The following is a 24,346-nucleotide window of genomic DNA, read 5'->3' on the forward strand; positions in this document are numbered from 1 at the left end:
CTGTTTTCTCAGTGATCAGATTGCTTAATAAAACTGGTCCCAGGTGTGAACAGCACGTTATTGTAATTGCTTGACTGCCAAATGCATCCCTATGATGAATTAGCTTTCTGCAGTGCAAGCGTTCACTTGGGACAGTCTATTACTGGAAAAGCTACCTGTGGTGCATTCACCAGACAAACTGTCACCATTCATCTGGAAAAGCAGAGTAATGTGTTCTGATTTTTTTTTCATAACACTGCGGGATACCATACAGATAACTTAGGTTGCAAATGAATATTAACTTTTTTTAAAATTTGTATTTGTTTTTATTAGGTATTTCAACCTGAAGATGAAACGAGATACCTCCTTATTCACAGATGATTTTATATTGGAAGAGTCGGGTGAAAAGATTAACTATGATACCTCTCATATCTACACTGGTGAAATCTATGGTAAGATTGTCTACTTGTGAATTTGAGGAAAAAGGAGTTAACATGCATTTCAAAGAGGGGAGGTTAGAATTGTCAAAGGAAAAGTAAACTACTCTAATCTTTACAAAAGCCTCTCTAATCAATGTATATTCGCCTTGCCTCAAGCCTATTAACTTTTGTGGGATTTTGGCTTTTGTTGTGAATTTAAAAATTATTATTGTCCTGAATCTGAACTTTTCACAAGATAGGCTTTCAATTGTTTTGTGTAGCCACACATGTTGTTTTGTACTGTTTCCTGCCGTTCTCCTCCCTCTGGCCCCCAGCTGACCATTAATAATAGTACAGATCAGAGGTTTGAAAAGGCGAAAAAAAAATGAAGGAAATGCAGCTAACTATGTAGTATCATAAAAGCCTGCCCGAAGTGTACTATTATCTTGGGAACTGTGAGGGGGAGAACAAATTAAAAGAACATTTTATATAATCTAATTTAGGATGGTTACATTAACTAATTAACAGTTCTATTCCAGATACTGTAATATTAACTTGCTCAGAAATACAACAAATGGTTATTGGCTCTTTTCAGCTACTGAAGGGCTTGGGCTGGAAGCAATTTTACTCATTGGTTTAAAATTAGACTTATGTATGCTTCTCACGTATGCTGTTCCCCGAGGGCTTTGCGATCACAAAGGCTTGTAAGTAGGTGTTATTGTGGTAGTTTTCGCCATCTTCGCCTTTCTATCATGGAATTTGTTCTGTATTTTAATATTGAAAACTATTCAAAAAATTGGATTTGTTCAATCTAAGTACCATTGTTTCCTGAAAAATATGTGAAATAAACCTTGTGCATTCTGTGAAAGGGATGTATTTTTTAAAAAAAAACACATCTGAAACATTTGTTTAATAAAATATTGCAAAGTTACATCTCTCCTAAAGCTAAACTGCTTAATTTCCAAATTCCATTCTGAAAACCCCTTGCATTGCAAGTTCTTACTTTGTGTACACCGAATACTGTATCTTTTTCCATTTTCTTATGAAATGTGTTCGGTCAAGAATGGAATAACTTTTTCTCCCAGTATTTTGCAAGCTTCCCCAAAAGCCATGGTGGATGATTTTGCTACGGTCTTTTTTTAATGAGCTATATCATGCCACTTCAGTAACTTCAAAGCATTTGCCTTCCACATTGAACAACCTGCAGTAGTTATCACTTGTAACGTGAAACTGAACTGTACCAAAGGCTGGGCAAGGCACCACGACTCCCCACTCTACACGGTTGTAAAGCAGATTGTGACTTAACCTTCTAGAATATCAATAAAGAGTGTGAGAATTTCGCCCACAAATATACATTCAATTCACTTTACAGTCTAGTCTGTGAAGCGCTTTGAGATGTTGAGAAGACGTGAAAAGCGCTATATCAAATGCAAGGATTATTATAAGAGAGTACGCGTTTGCTTTCGTATCTCATCAAATCCAGTGTCTCAACTGGAGCCCATGTGATCTGATCGACACCTGCTTGCTTTCGAGTTAAGGTGCTAAATCGGGCAAGTCAGTAGTTCGATAACTTTATATCAATGGTGTTGGCCAGTGGAGCAGAGTATAGTTCGGGAAAAGGTTTGATAGTTGGGCAGTTTGCCTGACCTGAGTTTTGCGTTACTGGACGGAAAGGAGCGTCTGAGTTGATCTGGAACAATGCATTGATGTACAAAAGCATCAACTCCAATGTTTTCAACTCTACATGCTGTGTATTACCTTGTTGTGGGATTATATTCCTACAATTTCTGGCACCAGACAAAGTGGTAGTCTTTAAATAAGAGAATGACTACATACTTGGATGATTTAAATACATATTTCCAGAATATGAAACTAATTTGTTTGTGGACTAAAACCAGATCTAATACAAGTAGTTGATTGCATTTTTGTAATTGCCAGGAACACCATGAAGCTAATTTAAATGTAAATAGTCTTATTACAAAAACAATTTCCTGCTTCACACACCTAGAAGCCCAATGTTTTTAAGACCCAAGCAGATGAATGACCATTTAGTCGTTTCCAATCGTGTAGAAAGTGAATTATAAAAAGCTCTGTTAAGGTGGGTGACTATTGAGTTGCTCTTAATATTCCTAGTATTGCATCTTCCATTTTATAAAGCTTTGTTGTATGGTCTTACAGTTTGTTTCCAATGGGTTTCAATCTTTGGTCACAAGGTTATCCTTTTACGATTATAGGGCTTGCATGCTGTATAATAGCTGTGAATTGCCCAGGAAATTGTCCTTGCATTGTTGTAAAACCTCTGTTTGAACTTTCATTAATTAGGGAACGCAGCTGATAACTTTATTTTGGGTTGGGCAATGATGGTGCATTCTTCATTTTGCTTGCAGCAATTTTTCAAAGGGAATTGCTAATAAATGATTTGAAACAATGAAAGCACAGCTCTATTTTTGTCCCGGAAGTCCTTTTCTTATCACTTTCTTTAATTTTTGTTCCCATCAAAATGTCTCCAAATTTTCACCTAGCAATCCAAATGCACAACAATATATTTTGGCAACTATTTAATTTTATGCAGACCATGAGGTGGTGGTTCTTATGAATTAAAATGTACCGGCCTGGCTTCGTAACGACTTCACCCATAGCTCAGCAATCCCAAATCCAATTTGTGATGCTTTCTTTCCTCCCCTCATTCATCCTTAATGAAATGGGCAAATGTGAAAGCTGTTGTGTGCTGTAATGGTACATTAGTAAAATGCATTGCATTGGCAAATGCTTTACCACGTACTTCAGGTCTGAAAAAATCATCACTACTTATTGATTTGTTTTAATGCATTTTCACTTTGCCGTTTATAACCTCGCATTAATCTCCTCGCTAAGTCTCCTGTCAGTAAACCCAACCTCCACTCCTTATGCAGGAAGTTCCACAGTCCAATAAAGGTGTTTGCTCAAGAATAGAGCTTGACTGTTCATTCCTAGGTGAATTCAGCATGTGTGCATACTTTATACCTGACTACAGAAATATACTAATAGTAACAGTTATAGCATTTTCTTTAAGACTCAGCCTACATAATTCTGAATTTGTGAATTTCGTGCACACTTTATTTATTATTTCTTATTGTAAAGTTTTGTTTTAGTAGAACCTAGTAATCTAGGTTGTCATTTACATTCGCCATATTATCTGGATTTCAATTTTCTGTTTGCTTTAGGATTTAATTGCTTCTGTCAATAATTGAGTCTTTGAACTGTTCAGCGGATATGGATTTGATAGCCAAGTCTTTGAACTGTTCAGTGGATATGGATTTGATAGCCAAGAGTGGGATTGGATTAAAATGTCAAGATTACGAGTTAATGGAACACATTGATCTTGTGATTTTTGGATAAGGTGGGTGGAGGGAAGGGTGCCGAAGAGAGAGTGCATCGTCTTTTACATGCAAGCAAATTGTTATATTAGTCATGATATCAAGTGATTGTTTTACTGTGATCAAGTTGTGGAACTATAGGAAAACTAGGCTTTTATGGCACCATTTGGCCAAGAATGAAGGATTTTATCAGTTCCATGACTGAGGAGCTGCAGTATTCCCTCAGAACGACATCATGCACATTAACTTGTGAACTATACCTGGTAAAGTATAATCAACTCTTAAATTATTCATAACGTAAAATAGTGCAGATGCTGGAAATCTGGAACAAAAACAGAAGTTGCTGGGAACACTCATTCCTTGCCCTTTTTTGTTGCTTCTTAAAAACCGCTCCCTCCAAACATGCCCCAGTTCCAACAAAGGGTCTTGGATCCGAACCGTTGACTCGTTTAACTCCCTCCATGGATGCTGCCTGACCTGCTGAGTGTTCCCAGCGACTTCTTGTTTAGTTTCTTAAATTATTCATGTTTATTCCATTTTGTGCATTAAATGTTCCCATTAGCTTCTTACTTGTGCAAAGCTTCTTGGCATTTCAACCCAACAAGAAAACAGTTATGGGATGAAATGCTTTAATAGAATATCCTTGGTGGAAAATAATAATCTGAGATGTGTACTGCAAATAAGATCAGAAGATGACTGGAAACTTAAGCATGCCAATAATATACTTTGTCTTGTACCACAAGGACATGAATACATCTGGCCCAGCACAGAAATCTACTTATAAATTTCTCTGAATTCTGTGGTGTATAAATGTTAATCCTATTTCAATGGGATTGCTTAAATACGACTTCACGTAAACTTTCAACATCTCCATTGGTTTCAAAGCTTTAAGATGAAAACTAATCCTTGCAATGCAATTCTGTTTTTTAGGTGAGAAGGGATCGCTCAGCCATGGATCTATATTAGATGGGCGATTTGAGGGATTTGTCCAAACCCACCAAGGCACTTTCTACGTGGAACCAGCGGAACGATACATAAAAGATAGAAAGCTGCCTTTCCACTCTGTAATCTACCATGAAAATGATATTAGTAAGTGTTTCTCTTTTTATTCAAGAGTCTTTGATCCTGTCAAAAACAGATGTACATGTTATGGCTATACAACCCTTGCAGGTAGTACTGACATTCGTAAGTTATCTTGAAGTGTTCAATTCAGTATAAGAACTGGTAAAATAGGTTTAAGTAACATTGACTCAAGTTCAGAATGATCGATTTTTCAGGGGATTTTTTGTGTGTGTGAATGTTACAGAAAAACGATCTTCTACACTTCAGACAAGTGTTTTTTTTTAAGAACCGGAGATTTTTGATTATACAAGGGTAACCAAACTGATCATTGATTCAATCTGCACTTTATTTTATACACTGAATGAATTCAAAGTGGGTAAGGGAATATCTGCTTTTTAATGGAGGGCTGAATTAAAAATGGATGCCAATGTACTTTAAGTGAAAGAAATTAATATTTCAAAGACTGCAAATGTTGGATAGACTTCATAAGCTTAGACGATGAGGCCCACATGAGCTTAGTATGACCTCTCTAATTTTGGACCTTTACATGCAAACAACAGCACGCTTTGTCTGACATCGAACTCTCAGAGCACTATGGATCATATGACTTGGAGTCCATTGAATTGAAGGAGAGTGCTGTGTGTCTGCAAGGGTTGTGGACAAAACTGCTTGTGTTTTTGCGGTCACATTTTTAGCTTAAAAGATATTTTTCTAAAGAACTAAGATAGTGTTTTTTGTTGGGAATTGTTCTGCTTGAATGAGTTTGTTATACGATCTGTGGTCTCATGTCTTAAAAGTTAATCCATGCCAATGGCTCATGGCACTGTCGACATGTGCACCAAAACCATTGTGTATCGAGTCAGTGATCCATTTTACACTTTTTAGGTGGATGATTTGAATTATCAACTAGTACAAATGAACATTTCGTATTCCACTGAGCTAACATCTGGCCAGATACAGGATGGCATGAGTATTAGAATATGGGGGTAAATTCATATCCCCCCAAAATTAGAAGAGCAGCACATGACAGTCCCATCTATAAAAAATGGCATCTGGTTCTCCTGGGATATGGCTTCCACCCTACACATACATGCAGTGTGGGATGGTCAACCACGACCACTGTGGCAAGCGTTGCTAGTACGATAAAGCCGTACATCCCGTAGCCCCAGTTATACAGTAGAGCTGTGGTAGAAGCAAACTCGCATTCTGAATGAGGCACCTAACAACTAGGTCACCCTGAACTCTCAAGTAGATAAATTATTTTGGCTCTTGCTTTGGTCAGCAGTACGGCCTTTTCTGTATCCTTTGTTTTAAAAGTGTCAACCCAGTTTTGTTCAAACATATCAATCTACCGCTTTTTTTTAAACGTCAGGCAAAGCTGAACGTTCTTGGATTCTTCTAAAGGGAATTTGTCTCGCCTGCTGCTGATCGGTGTTTTGTAACTGTTCGCTGTTCCTCTAAGGTTTTAAACAAATGTTCAAATTCAGAAAAATAATTTGGGTTTAAAAGTATCGATGGGATTTAAAAGTTTGTTGGCCCAGTGTTTATAGATGAAGCCAAGGTTAAACTGCCTTTTCAAATTGGAGAACACCTTAAATAAACTGAGAACTAACCTAACATTTTTTTTTCTCTCTCTCATAATCACCAGTCATTCAGTGACATGGTCTCTGTCTGATAATAAGTCTGTAGGTTTGAGCCATTTGGCCTATCCTAGTAGAAATGAAAGGCACAAAGGAAAGAAGGTAAACGTTATGTTGAAAAAAGCTTTGCAAATGTTTTTGTCAAGTTGACACAATAGCTGTAATAGCAAATTGTAAAAAAAAGTTGAGCTAATTTCATGTCATAATTTCCTCTCTCTCTCTCTCCCCCACCCCCGGCCTCAAAAGTTGGAAAATCATGGACCATTATATTAGTGTTGAGGAGCAGCTTACCTGAGAGACCTGGTGGTCTCACTAAATGGTTTATATCCATTAGAGCAATGACGTGCTAGAAGTCGTGATCAATATAGTTTGAACAAAGGTTGATGGGATTTCCTTCTTTCACTTATCGTACTGTATTAGCAATGGATCCTTGGGGGAAACCAAAGAATTAGCTCTTCAACCCTGTAAATCCCCTTTTGATTTAATGTCAGAAGTCTGGTTATCTACTACAGAATGTAAAAGTTGCTATGAGTAAAGGAATTTAATAAATAGTAATAGTGACTTATTTCATTCTGGGTGTAAGCACTTGATGATCCTAAGAATTAAATTGTATTTTTTTAATAAAAATCATAGTAATTCCTCATTTCTTTGTTATTATCAAGTACTCTGGGGTGCTGTCCGTGTGAGGGGTGCTATATAAATGTAAGTTGTTGTTGTTATGCATTCCAAGGTTGGGTCCATTGGCAGGCTGAGGTTTTAAGATCCATTTGCTCAAACGTGATGTTAACTGAATGCCTTGCCGTATCTTACATTTTGAATGTTCCCTGGTGTAGGCTGTTTGGGTGCTTCGATTCGGAATTTGCACAGGAATCCTATCCATTCTAATAAACCTCTAAGACTATTGTTAAAAGAAAATTGTTAAAACGAAATTACTCCTGGCACCGAACTGGAAATTGAGCGAGGTTAAGAGTAGATTTCATTGATCACTGGAAATTGCATCCACTTATACAAATAGATAGCAGTTAAATTATATTTTCTTATGTTTTTTAAAAAAAGATTGCCTGTAATCTGTTTTCTAAGTGTAGAATTGCAAAAGAAGCATTAAATGTCTGGACTATTGTATTAATTTTCAAGCAGTAGCTTTAAATTCCTGGAGGTGGGCTCTGCACTGGTCTATGGCTGACGGTTCAAAATCAGTTATTTGTTGTGGCTGTCTGACTGCTCAGCCTGGCAGGAGCCAGCTAGGCGTGCCTCAACAGAGCCAAGTACAGCATGCGATGCTGATGTTCCATGTATAATCACTTAGAATTTTTCCTGTCTTTTAAAATATACTTTATTTATGTTGTAGGAATTCCTGAGAAAAGAGTGGTGTGCACCGGCCAATGAATCTTATTCATATTCAAAGGAAAATTTTAAATTGCGTGCATGGGAATACTAGCTGACACTTCCTTGTTTCAATATATGTCAAGTCTTAAATCTCTAATCGGTTGGTTCAGCATCTGTGTATTTATGGCTAATTCTGCATACGCCCACACTCACATATTTGAGACGGAACTTACAGTTAGTCTCGCTACAACAGCCAACTATCATTTGCATTGCAATGAGCTGACATTCACTTGTGAAACAAGGGCTACATTCTAAACTAGTGTGGGGTTAGATTGTTGGTGAAAAGAATACGTTTAGTCTGTAATGAGGCTGAAAACTATGGACGATGGCCTTTTGAATTTTTGGGGGGAGGGGGAGATAGATTTATACCCTTCAGTTAGTGAGAGTACCATTTGGTTGCTTGTCACATGAGCTACTATAATTTCTGAATGAAAGTCCGACATCTCGCTGTGTATAAAGTGTGCACAAATAGCCTCATTAGTATAAAGTTAAAACTCTGATTGTGGGAGATGAACTATAAAGGCACAGTATGTGGGGCATCAAACGTTTTGGTTTTGTTTGGTCAGTTGATTTAGTTGTTGGATCTGATTTTTTTTTTAAAAAGTTTGGTTTCATAACTGCACCTTGTATTATTGTGCAATGTAAGCAAACTGCCTGAAAGTGTAATCGTTACTAAGGACAAAGTTCAAAACCTGTTTATTTTGCGAATGGATAGAGCTGTGAGCTAAAGGTGTGGTTGGGACCCGTTTCAAATAAATTTGCAAATGTATAGTCAGGTGCACCAAGTTCGGTCATTCAACCAGCACAAAACATAGTATTTATGACTGAATGGAAGCCAGTATTTATTGTGGTAAAACTATTGTGTCCTTACGTGATGCTCAACATGATGTACTGTGGGCACTTTTTTTGAGAACTACTTGAAATGATTCACTACCGGCAGTTGCTCTTGATGACCTGTTTCCAGGGCAACTGTTAGATTGATATTAAAATGTCAAGGTCATTGTTGTGGAAGATTAACTTCAAAATGTTTTTAAAACATCCTAAACTCACCGCTTTGCGCATTGTTTGGGAATATCTATATAATATAGGGCATCCATGAACTCTTCAACCGCTTAATCAAAAACACATGGTCCCCTACAGTAGCAAACTTGATATTGCTGTGAGAGACGGTGCCATTGACAGGAAAACTGACTAAAACCAACTTTTTAGTGGTGCAAATTGTCTTTGAGAGCACACGCACCATCCCATTTGGTTTGTTCCTGATTTTTGAGGCTATCTTCAGTGGCAAAGTAAACCGTTACTGGCGACTTAAAGCTGCATTTGTAACTCATGTTAATATGTTGAAAATAATAATAATAATAATCCTTGCATTTGATAAAGTGCTTTTCACATCTTCTCGACGTCTCAAAGCGCTTCACAGAATAGAGTGTAAAGTGAATTGACCGTATATTTGTGGGCGAATTTATATTTGTGGGCGAATTTAATAAAAAAGAAGTGAATGGTTGAGAGTGGTCCCAGTTTAGTTTTATACTGTGGTAACTTATCATCCTATCTTATCCAGTGATTGATTGTTTCAGTTCACTCTGTAAAGGTTAGTTATTTTCTTATTTTGGTGCTTACAGATGCAATACAGTAACTTTTGTGCAAGTTTTAAACAATTGGATAACACTAAAGATTGGACTAAGATTCTAGTTCTCTTGATGCACAGCTTAAGTCTTTCCATTCAGTGGTGTTGGTCAGGTGTTTCACAGGATAGGTACTCAGTTCCAAGAGCATCTCATATGGAATTAGCCTTCCTGAGAGAGGAGATTGTTTTCTTTGTGAAATTGTAGGGAATTGGATCGACTCCTTATTTATTTGATTCCGGACCCTAGACAACTTTCATGTTGGTGGGTTGCATAGCTTTCACGCGAGCTCTCATGTGCCGTTTGGCTGGAGAGCATCTTTCAATGCAATTCTGCATGTGCTAATTCCAAATACAAACAGGAGGAGCAACCAGAATTGATGAGTATTCATAAGCTAATGTCTGTTTATATGCAAGACACACAAGTTAAATGAAGGGTAAAAGTGCCAAAGAGCTGCCAAAAAAAGTCTCCTAAACACACTGCCAGTCATTGATGTCTATTGTTTGGTGGCTGGAGTCAAATGATGTGTGAAAATCAACTTGGCTTGAAAATGATAATTAAATCTGAAATGTTATTTTTTTTGTTGGGTGAAATACAACTGTCTGCTCTTTCTGTAGGTTACAGTACAAGCACATTTTGGTGATGTAACTGTATTGTTTTTCTAGAATATCCTCACAAGTATGGACCAGAAGGAGGATGTGCGGACCATTCTGTGTTTGAAAGAATGAAGAAGTATCAGATGTCTGCTGTGGAGGAGCCAACGCAACAGGTGTGCAGTCTAAACAATATCAGCATCTGGATCTTCTATGGGAGCCCATATTATAATGTCTTAATTGTCTATTCTAAACAAAGCTATAGTTGAAGCTGATAGTTTGCGTGCGCACATTTAATATCTGATCAAGTGTGGTTTTTACTTTCAGCAGAGAGGATGTTTACGATAACACAAGCCCTTGTACCTGGAAATGGAATTAAATGTTTCCATTGTGGCTGAGGCACATCTGATAAAACATGGCTCCTCATGCAATCCAGTGTTTCTTTTTGGTTGTGTGTTGTTGAAGTCTTTTTTTTGGAGTTGGAATGAGAGGGAGGTGGGGAGGAGACCTCTCTTGTGTGGTCTGGAAACAGTTGCAAGGACCACACAGCTCTGCGGCAAGACCTGAACTAGAGCTGAGGTGTACGTTGCCAGAAGAATTGGGGGGGTTGCCACTCTGCATGGAAATGTGTAGGTTTACATGCATACTTGAGGTGTTGCACTGCAAATGCACCTCCGCTTTCTTGATAGTGTGGTTAATGCAAAGCGTCCTTTTTGTACAATTTTTCAAATCAGTATTTTTATGCACAGGCCCACATAAACTCTGGGAGGGATGAACTACTTGCATTGCCAGTAAGCAAAATGATAAAATAGTTGGCATGTTTCCCGGTACTAAGCTGTTGACCGGAACAAAAGCTGATGGTACTATACATTATAGTGGCGTCCCTTATGGTAACTGGTAAAATATATTTTAAGAAATGCTACTCTAATTAACGGCACTCATGAATTAGTTTATTAAAAATGTATTTGATTTTGGCTACTTCCTGTTTGTGTTTAAAAACCTACAGCAGCTTTTCTAGGCTTTGTTATTAACTTCATCTTCAAGAGCACACACATAGTTCTACCAAATGCTTGTTTTGTTTAAGAAGTTTTACTATGTTCACTTTTTCCTAAGGCGAATGCCCACACCTTTATCTGACTGTTCTCTGTGCCTTGGCACTTTGGATACCTTACTGTCCTTGCAAAGAGTTGCATTGAGTTTCGACATCATTTCTTATACTTGTAGAAACTTGTGGATGTAGAGCATGAAGAGATCGCTGAGCCTGTTATTTTACGAAAACGCCGTGCGGCTCAAGAGGAGAAAAATACGTGTCAGCTCTTTATTCAAACGGATCACCTGTTCTTTCAGCACTATGGTTCAAGAGAAGCTGTTATTGCCCAGGTATGAATCGGAAAATCAAATTATTCCAATTGGGAACTGTTCAATAATTCAAGGCCTCTGTGCACGTGCTCTGCACTGGGAAGTGCCGGCAGCAACTTGATGACCTGAAATGTGGCTTTTTTTCTTAGCATTTAGGAAGTAGTCGAAATCAACTGCAGGTCATAAGGGCACCCACCTTGTAAGCAAGCCTATGATATAAGTTAGCAGTTTATAACGGGTTCTCCTGTACTTGAGGCTTGGAATTGGAGATGTATTTAGAAGTGTGGGTATTGACTCCCAACTCGATCGCATTTGTCAAACTGATAGGAGAAACAATTGGGGTGGTTTAATAATCTCATCGCTTCCCTATCGGATATTTCCCGGTTTCAATACCAATGTTGTGGTCTCTGGCAGTTTTATAATAATTGGCTTCTGGAGACCATTTTTAGAAATGCTGGCTAAGATCCGGTCAAAGCACTTATTAATAAAGTCGATAACTGTTCAGTTCTATTTCCAAGTTAAAATGATTAGAGGTGCATTTCTTTGAGTTTTTAATTATTTTGTTCCCTGGCCCCGAACAATTCTTTGCTGTTTCTACTACAAGTGCACTCTATTAAATACTCCGCTGGGTTCCCCGCTTGTCACATTTGTTGAAGGGCTTGTTCAATTTTTGTAAGTGTGTGTTCAGTGCAGACCATCCCTTATTTATCTGCCTGTCATTTTCGGATAGCCTTCCTGGCATAAATTGAAGCAACATTATGACTAAAACACTATCCTCCCGAGTTCTGTGGGAACACTTCCGATCTGTCACTACACTTGTATATCTGGAATGACTGACCGTAAGCACGATAAAAGATCTCTGTAATTTGTTTACATTATCTGGTTGCGAATGCATCACTTATCCGCAGTAAAAGTTCCAATGCTGAATCAAGGTCTAAGAGACTGAGTGACTTTAGTGTCTAAACCGTCAATTTGGGAAGGAATGATTTTATTTGCAAATCTAGCATCTGAAGTTTTACTTCTAGCTTTGTCGATGACTCCTACCAAATGGCCATAAGGTGTTGCTGATACAATTTAGAGAAGCTTGGGGATTTTTAAAAATATTTTGGCACTTCCTAATAAAGGAAATTAGATTATCTAAATTCTATTTCTTTGGTGAGTTAATCATAATTTGACAGATGATAATAAAAACTTGTGCCATCTTACTCTCCAGCGGAACAACTACTTGTATTTATAGAGTGGCGTACATGCAGGGTAGTGTCTCAGTTTGCTTAACAATGGTGTAGTTTGACGTCAAAGGCCTTGTGAGACTAAATTTTAATGGGTAACAAGTTCCCTGTTATAAATGTTAATGCTTTGGCAACGTTTTGCTTTTGCACAGTCCATTAAGGGCTTTCAAAATATCTGGCCGCTTTATGATTATGGTTGGATGTTTAAGAGCTGGAAATAGAACTGCAATACTTGAGTGAAATAAATTCTCGCACGTTTCATCTTCAGATCTCCAGTCACGTGAAAGCAATCGACACGATATACCAGACAACAGATTTTATAGGAATCAGAAATATTAGTTTTATGGTGAAAAGAGTACGAGTAAGTACTGTTTTGCATTTTCTCGCAGATCTAACTTAGAAGACACTCTAGTTACTAATTTTGTATCTGGCTGTTTCAGGAAAATTTGCCATTGCNTTTTTTAGTCTCTGTGTCAGTATAGTTATTGTTTACTTGTATGTAACACCATTTGTTCTTCTTTCTGATTCGGTGAACAAATGTCAAATGCACTGGCACGTGCAAGGTTTGTCCATGGCATGTTGGTGCTTTGAAATTCAATTATTTTACAAACCAGCTGAAGTATTCCACCTGGAAATGGCTTTCCACAATGACCAAATGATGTGAAATGTACCCGAGTAAATGTGTAGAAATCTCCTGTGTGGTGTTCTCTGACATCAGGTTATTCTTTTCAGATCAATACCACAACTGACGAGAAAGATGGAAGCAATCCATTTAGGTTTGCAAACATCGGTGTAGAGAAATTCCTGGAGCTCAATTCAGAACAGAATCACGATGATTATTGCCTAGCCTACGTGTTTACAGATCGTGATTTTGATGATGGTGTCCTGGGACTGGCTTGGGTTGGTGCACCAGCAGGTAACTGTCTACAGGCCACGCTAGTCTCACCATTTGAGGGTTGTAGAATTGATTGGTAAAATCATGTCCTCAGTTGCCTCTACTATATTTTCTCTTTCAACTGTTTAGCTGATCAAAGTTTTATAGCTTGAAATTCGATCATTCAGTAGGCTAATGTCTTTATGCTGTGACATTTAACCTCAGAAAATGTATCAACATAGATGTCATATCCATAAAAAACAAAAGAAATCAGTGTTTATCCAATAAATCCTGGAAAACACTGTAAATGGTTACCTGTCCTGGTGTCAGCTGCGTATGTGTTACTCTTTCTCTGTTCGTCCATGTGCTCGGGTATATCTGAATTGTCTTATTGCAAGTGGTAATAATAATAATGCTTGCATTTGATATAGCGCCTTATCACGTCTTTGAGACGTCTCAAAGTGAAAGCCCAAATTTTTTTTAATTGCATTTAATTAAAATTCAAAAGTTTTTTAAAAATTAATAATTTAATTTTTAAAATTAATATTTTTTTAAACCCTGAAAAACAAGCCCTCCCTATAATATCTCATTTTACTTTTAAAAATTAGTGATGTCAGATGAAAATCAGTTTTTAAAAAATATCAGTCATACATTCTTGACCATATTTTCTCGTTTTTCCTCAATGAATCAATTCAGCTTGTTCTCCTAATACAAAATAAAAGCATTAAATGCTTTGCAAACTGCTACAGAGCAGCAAGCTCCCATAGTGGAAGTGGCTGGAATGCCTGAAACAACAGAAAGGAGCCAACAGCCTTTGTTAGATGATGTGCCAGAAGGAAAGAGACTAGACGACAACAGGGTCACATTTTAAGAACATTTAACTTTAATTAAAGATCGTAAAAGAACCAGGCAACTGAAGTTCTGGAAAATATAACAGGAAAGAAAACCAGAACTACTGAGGTATTGTAGAAGCAATTCACTTTGACACTTAGCAAAAAAGGAAAGAAAATACATTTACTGAACCTATCTAGACAATAGGAAACGTATTCCAATTTTACAAAGTTTACTGTAAATGTACCTAATGAGGGAGAGAAATGGATAATTACAGCCCCATGGAAATGGTCTTAATTTACATGGGTGATTTTTAGGGCATTTGGCATTATTGAAACTGGAAAAATTGTTTTTTCTATGGCTATCCAGTAAGTGTTCCTCAATTTTTTTTAAAAAAGGTGTAAAGTACAAAACAAAATCTAAGTGATAATTCAACTACAGTAATACTTTGTGATCAATATGTTTTTTTGGCACTTGAATAAAATTACTCCATATTAATAGCTTGTAATATTTTGGTGCTTATATACAGTGCAAAGCACAATTGTTTCCTCTGACTGTTATTTCTTGGTATCTTTGCACTTTGGAAAAAATAACTTTTTTAAAAAAAACTTTCCAATTCTCCCATCCTCTTGTTGCATGAGCCATCAGGCATTCGACATTTATTGAGGTCGTTGAGAAAGTGCCTGAGAAAGTATTATGAAACACTTCTGTTCCAACAAGAATTTTAACTGGATTATGATCTTGTTTAAACAATGCAATGAGCTGTGAAATGTTCAAGGATCTGTACTTTTTTCTCACATGCATTAGCAATATGCAAGAACAAGCTCTAATTCCTAAAGGACAGTAGATATGCTTGTAATGAAATATGCGAAGGCGTTTTAATCCTCAGTTCATTTCAGTAGTGAGACAACCATTTTGCCTCAATTCATGCTGAAAAGCTCCCTGCTTCCTACTTAATATGTTTACAGACAGGCAGGGAAGATGTTGGTTTACTAACATCCTGTACCATACATTATTCAACTGGAGAAATAATGATTACAATGCATGTATAATTATTCTGTTGAGGTGTGTTCCCTTAAGTTTGGTTTTAGTTTAAATTGATGTCGTTTATTCATTCTGTTTGTCTTTTAACATTTTTATTAGATTAAAAAAGATTAAAGCTGAGAGATTTTTTTTTCCTGAATGCCGTTTTTACATTCGGTGAGAATTACAGGTGAATGTTATGTTAACAATTTCTGTAGCTCACTTATTGAAAGCACAGATTCTGTTTCCCGAACCTAGGCAGCTCTGGAGGAATATGTGAGAAGAGCAAGCTTTATTCTGATGGAAAGAAGAAGTCGCTCAACACTGGAATTATCACTGTTCAGAACTATGGTTCCCACGTGCCTCCCAAAGTTTCCCACATCACATTTGCTCATGAAGTGGGTCACAACTTTGGCTCTCCTGTAAGTATTCAACCAGTGTAGTCCATTCCAAACAGAATTCAGATACTGGAGTAAATAACAACAACAAAATTACATTGTATAGCGCCTTTCACTTTGGGAGGACGTCCCAAGGCGCTGGACAGACAGAGTTTCGGAACCGAGCTGGGGGTCTGCTTCAGGGAGGGTGAAGGGCAGGAGAAAGCAGGGAGATCAAAAGCACGGTCGAAGAGGTGTGTCTTGAAGGAGGCGGAGGGACTGAGGGATGGAGTTCCAGAGGTTGGGTGCCCTTTAAACGTGGCTCACTCAGTACTTTAAACTATGATGCTATGCAAACTAATAAGAATGTAGCATTAGAATTAGAAAATAGTACACTAGGATTTGACTGTTTTTATTTGCTTGATTTTTACATTGTCTGCAGTGTAGAAGAATTGTATTTAATGTTCCTGCATTGAGCTTTAACCACCTTTTGTACTTATCACAGTGAACAAGGAATAGATTCTCTCTGACTATTTTGCAAGCTGTGAATGCTTCCAGTATACTATTGATGCTATTTTGTCTTCTCAGCATGACTCTGGCTTTGAATGCACCCCAGGAGAATCGAAAACTGGAGAACTGAAAGAAAGGGGCAATTTTATTATGTATGCACGAGCTACGTCTGGTGACAAGCAGAACAACAATAAATTTTCTCTCTGTAGTGTTCGAAACATCAGCCAGGTCCTTGAGAAGAAAAGAAACTCCTGTTTCGTTGGTAAGTACAGGACTTTGCAGAATTGGTAAAATTGATCCAAAAGCATTTCTTTTAAGTCTTTGGTATGTGATGTAATTCACTACCAGAAATGGTTATAGATTTCCCTCAGTAATACCATTGTGCTGTGCAGATAACTTGGTGATTTTAAAATTCATGTTTGAATTTGATATTCATCGACTATTCTAATGGTGCACTCGTGTTAACTTAATTTTCAGTTCCAACTTACCACATTGCGGAAATATAGGAGCAGGTATTGACTAGTTCTGGTATCTATATAGATCTGATTGATAATGTTTGCTTTTTTAAAATCAAAAATGGGCTGCAGTTCAATTGTCCATAAGGCCAGAATTCATGGTCAAGAGTTTGTTGTTAATTTAGAATTATTTTAAATGCAGAGTCTGGCAAACCCATCTGTGGCAATGGTTTGGTGGAAGAGGGGGAGCAATGCGATTGTGGTTACAATGATCAATGCAAGGATGAATGCTGTTACAATGCAAATGAGTCGGATGATAGGAAGTGCAAGCTAAAACCAGGCAAAAAGTGCAGGTAAGCACAACACCTTGTCTGGAGATTTTTGCTGTAATATTTAAGATGTTTGTGTTTAGTTCATTTCTCCTTTTGATCTCACAACATTACTGCTCTTTTTTAAAAAAAATTTGATTGAAAATTTATTGCCTTCAATTATGCTTTGATTCCAGTCCAAGTCAAGGACCTTGCTGTACTAAACAGTGCGTGTTCAAGCCCATCGCTGAGAAATGTCGCAATGACTCGGATTGCGCAATGGAAGGCAAATGTAATGGTGCAACTGCAACATGTCCGACATCTGATCCTAAACAGAACTTTACTCTCTGTAATAGGGGAACTCAAGTGTGCATCAAAGGGGTAAGGCATCCATTTGATACAACAGCAACAACTTGCATTTATATGGCACAGTTCACCCGGTGTAGCGTCTCGGAGTGCTTAACAGTGACGGACTGACATCGAGCCAGTGGGAGGGAGGAGGTGACTAAGCACAGTCGAAGAGGAAGGTCTGCAATCTAAAAGAGGGTTTGGGGGAGAGAGTTCCAAAGCTTCAAGGGGGTAGTGGCTGAAAGCGCGGCCGCCGATGATGCAGCGGAGGGGCCGAACGACAGAGTCAGATATAGAACCTCAATCTGAATGACTTTATTGAAAACAATGTGCTGTAAATTGTACTTTTTATTTTTACATTATTGTTGCATTTTAAACAGTTAATACAACAAGCCAAATGTTCCTGTTCTAAAACCAGCCGTCATATTGCATTTTGAGGCATGTAGCTCGAAGGCTCCTATTCTATTGAGTTTTTGCATCATTATTGATCCTCCCTCTGTACTTGGATTTTTGACTGCCTAGAAATTGCTTTTCATACTAGTGAAATGCCTTTCTTCCCCTTTAAAGCAATGCTCTGGATCTATCTGTGAAAAGTACCATCTTACTGAGTGTACTTGTACAAGCACTGAAGATGAGAAGGAGCTCTGTCACGTCTGTTGTATGGAGAGACGTAAGTTACATGTGCCATTTGGAAATCAATTCTAAGTTGTGATTGATACCACCTTACACTGCTTTAGTCTGATTCGAGTAGCTAAACTGTATCATTTTGTCACAGTATATATTGGAGTACCTGTACGTGCATTTTGAGGACACGCATTTTGTAACTGCAATGCCCACATCTCTGAGATCCCAATCTAGGGCATCGTAATACAAGATAACTCTGTTACATCATGCCTTGCTGTATTATGAGTTTAGTTGTAAAGTGATCGGATTGTGGATCCCAATTTTTCTCGTACCAGAAAGTCAGAGTGGCACCATTCCAAATCCTGTCTTTGCAAATTTAAGTCCCAACTTTCTGGGTCATCAGGCAGGACCAGGAAGTGACGACATGGAAGTCAGACAGTTTATCGTGTTTGGGCTGAGATCTTGGGCTGAGATTTTGAACTGAAATGACCGGGTTATAAAGGTATAAAGCTGTTTTGCACCTGGAAAATGTGTTACCAATTGCTTGATTGACGAACACTTGCGGATGGACCTGGTGTAGTCTGCATCAGGTCATACTGTGACAGATTTACCTCGGCACAAACTTTGCTTGTCTGATGTCGTCCTTCTGCTAATACAAAACCCCAAATGTATTCTAGCGTGCAGTTTGGGACAACACAATAAATGTATATGTGCTTCTAACCACATATTGTGCAACAATTTATCTTTTCCCAATGCATCTTTGCAGAACCACTAGGAACATGTTCCAGTACTGGTTCGGAAAAATGGCAGCATTTCTTCAATAATACCACCATCACTCTACAGCCTGGCTCACCCTGCAATGACTTTAAAGGCTACTGTGATGTTTTTAATCGATGCAGACTAGTTGATGCTGATGGTCCTTTGGCCAGGCTAAAGAAAGCAATTTTTAATCCAGAGCTTTATGAAAATATTGCTGAATGGATTGTGGTAAGTAATTTTGGTTGACATCGATGCAACAGTTTCACATCATGCCATTAAAAAATAATTAGCAAGCCTTTAATATAGCACCTTATCACATTGTGGAGACTTCTCAAAGCGCTTTACAGGACATACTGTAAAGTAGTTTGACTGTATTTTGTGGGCGAATACGGCAGCCAGTTGCGCCCAGCAATGTCCCACAATCAGCCGTGGTTGGAATGACCAATTTTATTTGAGGGATTGTTGGCCAGGACATTGGGAGAAACTACCTTCTCTTTTCAAATCGTGCCATGGGATTTTTAATGGATACCTGAATAGGTAGATGGGACCTTGGTTCATCAGATATCCAAAGTGCAGGTTTGAGCCCTCACAAGGTAGATAGCAGGTATCAGGAAATCCTTGAGTTTGTTTCCTGAGTTTGTGCAAACATTCATTCTCACATCTATTTGGAGAATCTCTTAATCAGAGGGAACATTTTGAATTGTTAAGATACACACAGGAAAGTCTTAGGTGACCTAAGCAACTGTCTTGGTTCAATCTTTGCTCGAGGTGTTGATTTGATTTAATGATGCCCTTGCCTCTGGGCCAGATTTCTGTATGGATTTGCTTTATCCAACTAAAAATTTTTGCTAAGCTTACCTGAAATTGCGGCAGTGTGCGTAATCCTGCTGTCTTTTCTTTTTTTCCAGGCTCACTGGTGGGCCGTACTTCTCATGGGAATTGCTTTGATAATGTTGATGGCTGGATTTATTAAAATCTGTAGTGTGCATACCCCAAGCAGTAACCCCAAACTGCCACCTCCAAAACCACTCCCAGGTGAGTACCATATAAATGCATTGCATTGGTCTGCAAGTACACCATACTTTTTTTTAAACTACAATGTGTATGGTTTAAATAAGTTTCATGCTCAGCACAGTAAGAATAATTCATGTAACCTAAATCTGTTATCAGTAGGACTCAAAAAAGCTATTTCTTAGCAGTATCTAGGATTATTGACAAGCATCCATGTATTGTATCCCATATTACCCCCAAGTTGTCTCGCACTTTGTAGTAAAAGGGATGTATGCCCACATGTGAGTATTGCTCCAAGCACTGTTGATGTTGCACTTGAGTTAAGTGGCAAATGAGTGGACTCCTAATGTTTCCCTTCCAACGGCTGACCTAGCAAAGCTTGTAGCATAGGGATAGCTGGAGCCCAGATATTGGTTTGGGGCTGAGAACTAATGAGTTGTTGTGATCCCAGACTCTTAGACACAATGTTAACCACTGATTCATCCTTCACCTGTGGTGTAGCTTATGATTTGCGTGTATATTTTCAGAATTTTTCTATGTTATTCGGGCATTTGAACATCATTCAACAGGGCAAGAGCTAAAAAGATTGACTAGTTAATTTTTATTTTTCTTTACCCGATTTCCCTCCTCTTGCCTCTCTTGCTCAATTAGATCCTTACCGGCTTCTTCATTGCTGCCTTGATTACTGGTATGTGAATGGCCTACAGGAGTTGTGCTTTATGATTGGGGGGATTGCTCTTGCTAGCTTTTCCTTCCAGTGACATGGAGCAATCTGCCATAAAGTACTCAATCTAGTAGTCTGGCTGAGAGCTATCTGAACTCTTTCATGAAGGGGAATTGAGTTCAAATATCACTCAAAATTGGACTTTTAACTCTCACCCTCTGAATGAAACTCCAATGCATCTTCGCTTAGTCGTTTTCACTTAGCCTACAACTTGCCATCCAATAGTTCCTGCTTTACCAGCAATTGTGTATCTCTTAGTGTCAGAAGGTGTTCATATTCACGTATTTCTTTATTGGGTTAAAGAGAAATCACCAAGTCATTTGTTTGTACGACTCATTTTTATGTAAAGTATTTTGACAATCCTATTCTCCGTGACATAATATCTAGTTGGAACTCCAATGCATTACTGCTCAGTTTTCGCTTAGTTTTTTTTAATTTGCCACTTTACTGAGCTCATACGGTTCAGTTTCAGTCAGATATTCATTTTTATTCTGCATCATTTTGAGGTGGTTCTGTATTGCAATTCCTCTGCGCAATAGAAATTGAATTTTACTTCATTGCACTGCATTTGACCAGGTTTTCTCTGTGCTTCTAATACCTCACTGTACTTGTCCTCTTTAATTCTATACAGCTTTAACACAAAATAGGTTTTTGCATCTCGCTGTACAGCGTCCTTGTATTAAAAAAAATCTATTGAATTAAGCTGTTGTACCCTAAGATCATAGCAACTCCATTTGTGTTCAAATATACTAATGCAACTGACTTTGGTTTCTAGTAATGAATGTTAAAATGCTCACCTCTAAGGTGATCTTATAATTAAAAAAAGATTTTTAAAATCTTCAATAAACAATGTAATGCTCGAGTTAAGATTATTGAGGGCGTTCAGAATTATTTGCTCAGCTATTCCTTCCTTTCACCACACTTAAGTATTTTGTTGGCATCATCAAATTAAAGGCAAGTTGTTGTATTTTAACATGACTAGTTAAGTGGTAGTTTAGAATGAATCCTTTAGTCTGCAGATTGGCTAGATTTGTGCTTCATTGCAAAAAGATTAACGGAAATGCATATAGAATAATGAATACCTGGGAGTGATTTACAAGGCTTTAACTAAAACTGGTCTCATCCTTTGACCTCCGCTATATATACATAATAACCTTGCTCCCTGATTTATTATTTTATATTGTGTATACTGTGTGGAATTTGACATTTGAAAGTTAGTTATTGAGAGTTTGCATTTCCTGTGATTTTTGAAGAACATTTGAGAGTTAGGGGAAAATGTTTTTGGAGGGCATTCCTGCAGGCTTACTGGAATATTTGCCATTGATTAGAGTGATTCCACGTGCAGTGTATATGTTCAGTAATGCTATAGCTTCTGAACCCAGTGGACAAAGCCAATAGCACAGAAGATGTGCAAGTGCCTCTAAACTGCTCTCTTTCTGCAGGCACGTTAAAGCGAAGACGATCACAGCCACAGCAGGCAAGTCAACCATCACGCCAGAGACCCAGAGAGAACTATCAGATGGGACTTATGAGACGTTAAACTGCAGCATTCGCCTTGGATCTTCCTAGTGCCTACAGCAGGAAATTTCGCTCCAAAGAAAACCTGTTCCTGTCATTGTCTCAAATCTGATAGAAAAGCTTTTAGGTCCTAACATTAGAGGGAATTGGATTACTTGTAATGGATGCAGTCTCCAACTCAAAATGGAGAAAACAAATCATCAGTGTCCCTTCTAATCTGTCTTAATTATCAGATCATGTTTGGATTTCATTAAATCATGTTTGGAAAGAAGGAACGTTTTTGTTGATGAGGTGTCACAAAGTCATGTGACAGAATTCTGCTCTTGTCCATTTTGTGTGTTTTTTTTTCCTCATTGCACAGAGGTGTGTTCCTGTAGATAAAGCTATTATTGCTGCCAATTTGAAGCTTTTATGTATGATAACCTCAGCAATTAGAATCTTGTTTGCCAACTTAACTTTTTTTTCCAAATATTGGCCTGTTTTTCTAATTCTGCTCCTTACATCCTTCTGCGATTGTATACAAAGTAACTTAATATGGAGTTAGCTTTGATGCATACATTTCTGCTGTTTTAAGAAATTGCTGTTTAATTGACACACTCAGGATAATGTAAGAAGTGAATAATTTAAAGAACTCTGAACATTGCAGTTGCAGCAGCTGTGAGATGGTTAAAATTATGAAATTCATCTTTTCAATTTGAATTCTGAATTGGCACCGTTTCTTCAATCGATACCAGTAATGAACGGCTGCTGAAGTGTACAGCTATTTAGACTCGATGCTCTGGTTTGGGAATATGGTAAGATATAGTGCATACAAGATTAATAAATTATGATTGTTTCAAATTTAGTGTAATAAAAAATTGGCTATTTGTTTTCATTATAAGGAATGTGGTCAGCTACTGTTTCCTCAATTTTGCCGGAAATTGGTGTGGGCGTGGCTGGTTAACATTCTCAGCTTTTTTATGTCGTGGGAAAGAAATGTGACAAATCGTTTTTTATATTTTGGATTTTAGGTTTGAGATTTGGGGTTATATTTTTTTTAAGCAGACTTGCGTGATATTCTAATGATTATAAAGGGCAACCACTGAAAGAGCAGTTGCTCAGCGTTGAAGAAGCAAATGCTTCTGTAGGAGGACTTTGAATATTTCTATTTACTAAGAGCTGAAACTGCTGAACTGCTGATTTTAAATACAATAAAATAAAAAAAAATGTTTACTTGGACATATTGGGGAAACAAAATACAAAATTGGTTGGTAGGCAGATGGGCCAAAAACACTAACAAAAGCATGATCTATTTTCCTCTTTTAAATAGTTTAAAAAAAACTTGTACAGTAGTCAGGAACATTTTTCAAAATACAACTTTTTGTACATTATTTAGAGTGAATTTTGTATTGCAAACCCAAAAGATAATTGTGTGCGATTCTACGAAATTCTGAATGATCTTAACAATTGGAAATAAAAGTTTCTTTTTACTTTTGAATCATTATTCTTCTGTTTTTACATTGTGCAGTCCAAGTGGGTTTGCGTTTCAAGCAACGACAGTGCTTCAGTGCTTTTCACAAGGGTCATTTAATAAAAACAAATCTAAGAGTGTTTGACATTTCATATGGTAATATTTTGCTTGTATTCTTATCCTGTGGTTAGGGCACAGGTAGTACTCCACTACCTGGCCCTTTTTTTATTTAAAATTTTAATAACGTCAACAAGAGATGTCCACTGAACCATATGTTTCCAGAATAGTTGTGGTAGAGATGAGGGATCCTCCAAAAAAGAAAAGTCTAATACTACTGTCACGTTAAATGTCCACTGTGTTTTATACAGTTTTTTTTTGTTCACTTGGAAGAATTTTTACTAAAAGTTGCAAAAAGTATTGTGCGAAGATATGTAAGTTTTTTTTCTTTTGAAGTACTTGAAATGCATTAATAAAGAATAGACTTGATCGACCAACTAAACGTCTTATCTTATTAATGTTGATGATATCAACCAAGAATTTCATGGGTTGTGCGCTACAGTGTTGAAAATGGAATGTTAATGGGAGATTTTATGTGAAGTTTTAAGAATTCTGTTTATTTGAATCAGTCTCGTGTGTTCCAGTTTTTTTATGATTGCTACTCGAATAACTTAAAACTGGAACGCCTTATCTGCCAGTGATTTTATTTTGTCTTCAGATACCTTCATACCTGATTTAGGCTTGGTATAGCTAGCTTTATCCATGCATGTTCTGATCAAGGATGTGTTCATTTTGTGCCACATTCACAAAAAAAACTTTATATTAAACATTGCACCCGAACCACAGATGTTGTTATTTTATATAGTTCGTGTGGGTGGAATGAAGCTGT

The 24,346-nt window shown here is 37.5% G+C and overlaps 1 protein-coding gene across 1 annotated transcript in view; it reads left to right on the forward strand.

Moving 5' to 3' along the window:
- adam10a (ADAM metallopeptidase domain 10a) overlaps positions 1-23,955 on the forward strand; it is a 51,535-nt gene extending 27,580 nt beyond the window's left edge. Inside the window, exons 3-16 of the mRNA XM_042344129.1 lie at positions 313-431; positions 4,685-4,843; positions 10,133-10,236; positions 11,285-11,440; positions 12,917-13,009; positions 13,381-13,564; positions 15,635-15,798; positions 16,342-16,525; positions 16,921-17,071; positions 17,224-17,407; positions 17,942-18,044; positions 18,765-18,985; positions 19,666-19,792; positions 21,935-23,955. Of these exons, the coding sequence (XP_042200063.1) occupies positions 313-431; positions 4,685-4,843; positions 10,133-10,236; positions 11,285-11,440; positions 12,917-13,009; positions 13,381-13,564; positions 15,635-15,798; positions 16,342-16,525; positions 16,921-17,071; positions 17,224-17,407; positions 17,942-18,044; positions 18,765-18,985; positions 19,666-19,792; positions 21,935-22,032 (2,047 nt within the window). The 3' untranslated portion in view covers positions 22,033-23,955. The remainder of the gene's footprint in view (positions 1-312; positions 432-4,684; positions 4,844-10,132; positions 10,237-11,284; positions 11,441-12,916; positions 13,010-13,380; positions 13,565-15,634; positions 15,799-16,341; positions 16,526-16,920; positions 17,072-17,223; positions 17,408-17,941; positions 18,045-18,764; positions 18,986-19,665; positions 19,793-21,934) is intronic.
- The last annotated feature ends 391 nt before the right edge of the window (positions 23,956-24,346 follow it).

Source organism: Callorhinchus milii, unplaced genomic scaffold (genome assembly GCF_018977255.1).
Source record: "Callorhinchus milii isolate IMCB2004 unplaced genomic scaffold, IMCB_Cmil_1.0 Scaffold26, whole genome shotgun sequence".
In the NCBI taxonomy this organism is placed as follows: domain Eukaryota; kingdom Metazoa; phylum Chordata; class Chondrichthyes; order Chimaeriformes; family Callorhinchidae; genus Callorhinchus; species Callorhinchus milii.